Source organism: Amphimedon queenslandica, unplaced genomic scaffold, assembly GCF_000090795.2.
Source record: "Amphimedon queenslandica unplaced genomic scaffold, v1.1 AMPQUscaffold_13324, whole genome shotgun sequence".
Lineage (NCBI taxonomy): Eukaryota > Metazoa > Porifera > Demospongiae > Haplosclerida > Niphatidae > Amphimedon > Amphimedon queenslandica.
The window spans coordinates 4,763-6,658 of NW_003546440.1; the positions used below are offsets into that span (position 1 = coordinate 4,763).

General features: G+C 35.0%; 2 protein-coding genes across 3 annotated transcripts in view; both read right to left on the minus strand.

Annotated features, from left to right (window-relative positions):
* LOC100637921 (palmitoyl-protein thioesterase 1-like) overlaps nucleotides 1–347 on the minus strand; it is a 2,679-nt gene extending 2,332 nt beyond the window's left edge. The window contains exons 1-2 of the mRNA XM_003387694.2: nucleotides 239–347; nucleotides 39–148 (exon numbers count right to left, since the gene is read on the minus strand). Of these exons, the coding sequence (XP_003387742.1) occupies nucleotides 39–148; nucleotides 239–347 (219 nt within the window). The remainder of the gene's footprint in view (nucleotides 1–38; nucleotides 149–238) is intronic.
* A 72-nt stretch (nucleotides 348–419) lies between these two features.
* LOC100638049 (indole-3-acetaldehyde oxidase-like) overlaps nucleotides 420–1,896 on the minus strand; it is a 12,602-nt gene continuing 11,125 nt past the window's right edge. Inside the window, exons 30-36 of one of the 2 annotated variants that reach the window (XM_019998327.1) lie at nucleotides 1,662–1,790; nucleotides 1,317–1,462; nucleotides 1,136–1,267; nucleotides 966–1,089; nucleotides 779–875; nucleotides 608–715; nucleotides 420–554 (exon numbers count right to left, since the gene is read on the minus strand). In XM_019998327.1, the coding sequence (XP_019853886.1) occupies nucleotides 487–554; nucleotides 608–715; nucleotides 779–875; nucleotides 966–1,089; nucleotides 1,136–1,267; nucleotides 1,317–1,462; nucleotides 1,662–1,790 (804 nt within the window). In that variant the 3' untranslated portion in view covers nucleotides 420–486. Of the gene's footprint in view, nucleotides 555–607; nucleotides 716–778; nucleotides 876–965; nucleotides 1,090–1,135; nucleotides 1,268–1,316; nucleotides 1,463–1,661; nucleotides 1,791–1,896 lie in introns of those variants that run through there. The other variant, XR_002185381.1, reaches the window with a different exon arrangement.

Sequence of the window (1,896 nt, forward strand, 5' to 3'; positions counted from 1 at the left end):
CATACATACATGAAAGGTACAAGGATTAGAAGGGTCACCTCTGTAGGAGTCTTTCCAAAAGCTACCATTTTGATATATATGCCTGGTATAAGACGTTCCAGGACAACTTTAAACTGATAAGCACCATATTCATAGCAACAACTGTCACCTAAAATATCAAAAATCAACACTGAGAAGTGAGAACTTGAATTTGGAAAATGCACTCACAAGCTACTAAACCCTTGCTTTAATAACTAACCCATTCCAGACCATATTACAAGAGGAACTGGCTCATCCTCACTAGCACTAGATGCAGGAGGAGAGAAGAATAGAGCAATGGCCAGAGCAGCAAGTAGAAAACCAGCCATTTGACAAGAGTTAAAAATTAAAATAGGCTAAATAGCTCATGATACGGAGAATATGCGGTTTTAAGCTTAGTATACTGCAAACACGTGACATCAATGCTGGGTTTAATAAAAACAATAAAATCATAGATATTATATTATGTTAAAAATCAAATTTCAATGGATCGACAAGACAAGCTTGCTGTGTTGCTTCTACAGTAGCTGGAGCATCTACAACAGAAACAGTATTCATTTTACTATTGCAATATTTTGCATGAACTCACTTAAAATAAAAGGATCACTATTACCAGCATCACGTCTAGCACTCTCTACAGCTCTTTTAAGAGCAAACAACACACCACTGCTCATTAGCAATGGAGGCTCACCAACAGCTACAAAATAAGGACAATATCATGCATTAAACCACTGCATACTAATAGTAGAGTAAGAGTTACCTTTAGAGCCAAGTATTCCTAGAGGATTTGGTGCATTTTTAAGCAGCTCAACTCTGAAATCAATAGGAATATCTTTAGTAGTGGGTGGCTTGTACTCCTGAATAATAAGAAATATTATTAAGAAACAAGAAGAATAATAATAAGAAGTTTTAAAAAATAAGCATATACCGTATATAGTTATGCTTACCCATGTGTTATGTGTTAGCAGTGCTCCTGTATCTTTATCATAGACAACTCTCTCAGTTAAGAAATAGCCCAATCCCATCACAAATGCACCTTCAACTTGCCCAACATCAATCTCAGGATTAATACTGTCGGGAGATGGTGAATAGTGATACTATATGCATGCTTAAGTACCTGTCTCCACAATCATATAAGAGATCAACTCTTAATATTTCAGTTTGTCCTGTCAGTACATCAAGCTCTACTTCAGTTACTGTGGTCCCATAAGCATTATAGGCAGCAAATAAGTCATTAGTAGCAAACTCACTGAATTATATCAGACTAAAATCAGGTAGGGACACAATCCAGTGCTTACTAGTGTTTCTCTGAGAGGTCTATTCCACTAGAGAAAGCCTTTTGTACTATTTGTAGCCAGGTGGGATCAGACACATCATCTGATATCAATCCTTCCTTCACTTTATCAAGTCTTTGCTTTAATGACTGGCAAGCCAACAGTGCACCCTGTAGAAATTAATAGAAATACAGTAAAATTTCTATTATTATGGTCAAGAGTACATGTAGATCTACTCTTGTTATGGTACAATTAAGGTAATATCTTTATAATAGAAATGCAGTGGTAAAATTTTGCCTGACTAAAAGTAGTGCGTAATGGTAAAATTATTATAATTTTTTACATTATTGTACATTGTAAATGACATACTTTACAGTTGATCTCACTGGTAACGCTGCCACCAGTTGTAGTGTTGTTGGGGCTTGTGAATGTATTAGTAGGTACAACAGTAACTGAGCTCAATGGAATACCAAGAGTACTGGCAGTGACCTGTGCAACCTTCACAAAAAGAACATTGTAAGTTAATTTTTAATACATTCATTCTATTTTTGATTTTTATAACATTATTATCATACAAGTAAATAAAAAACATTAAAAATGGAAA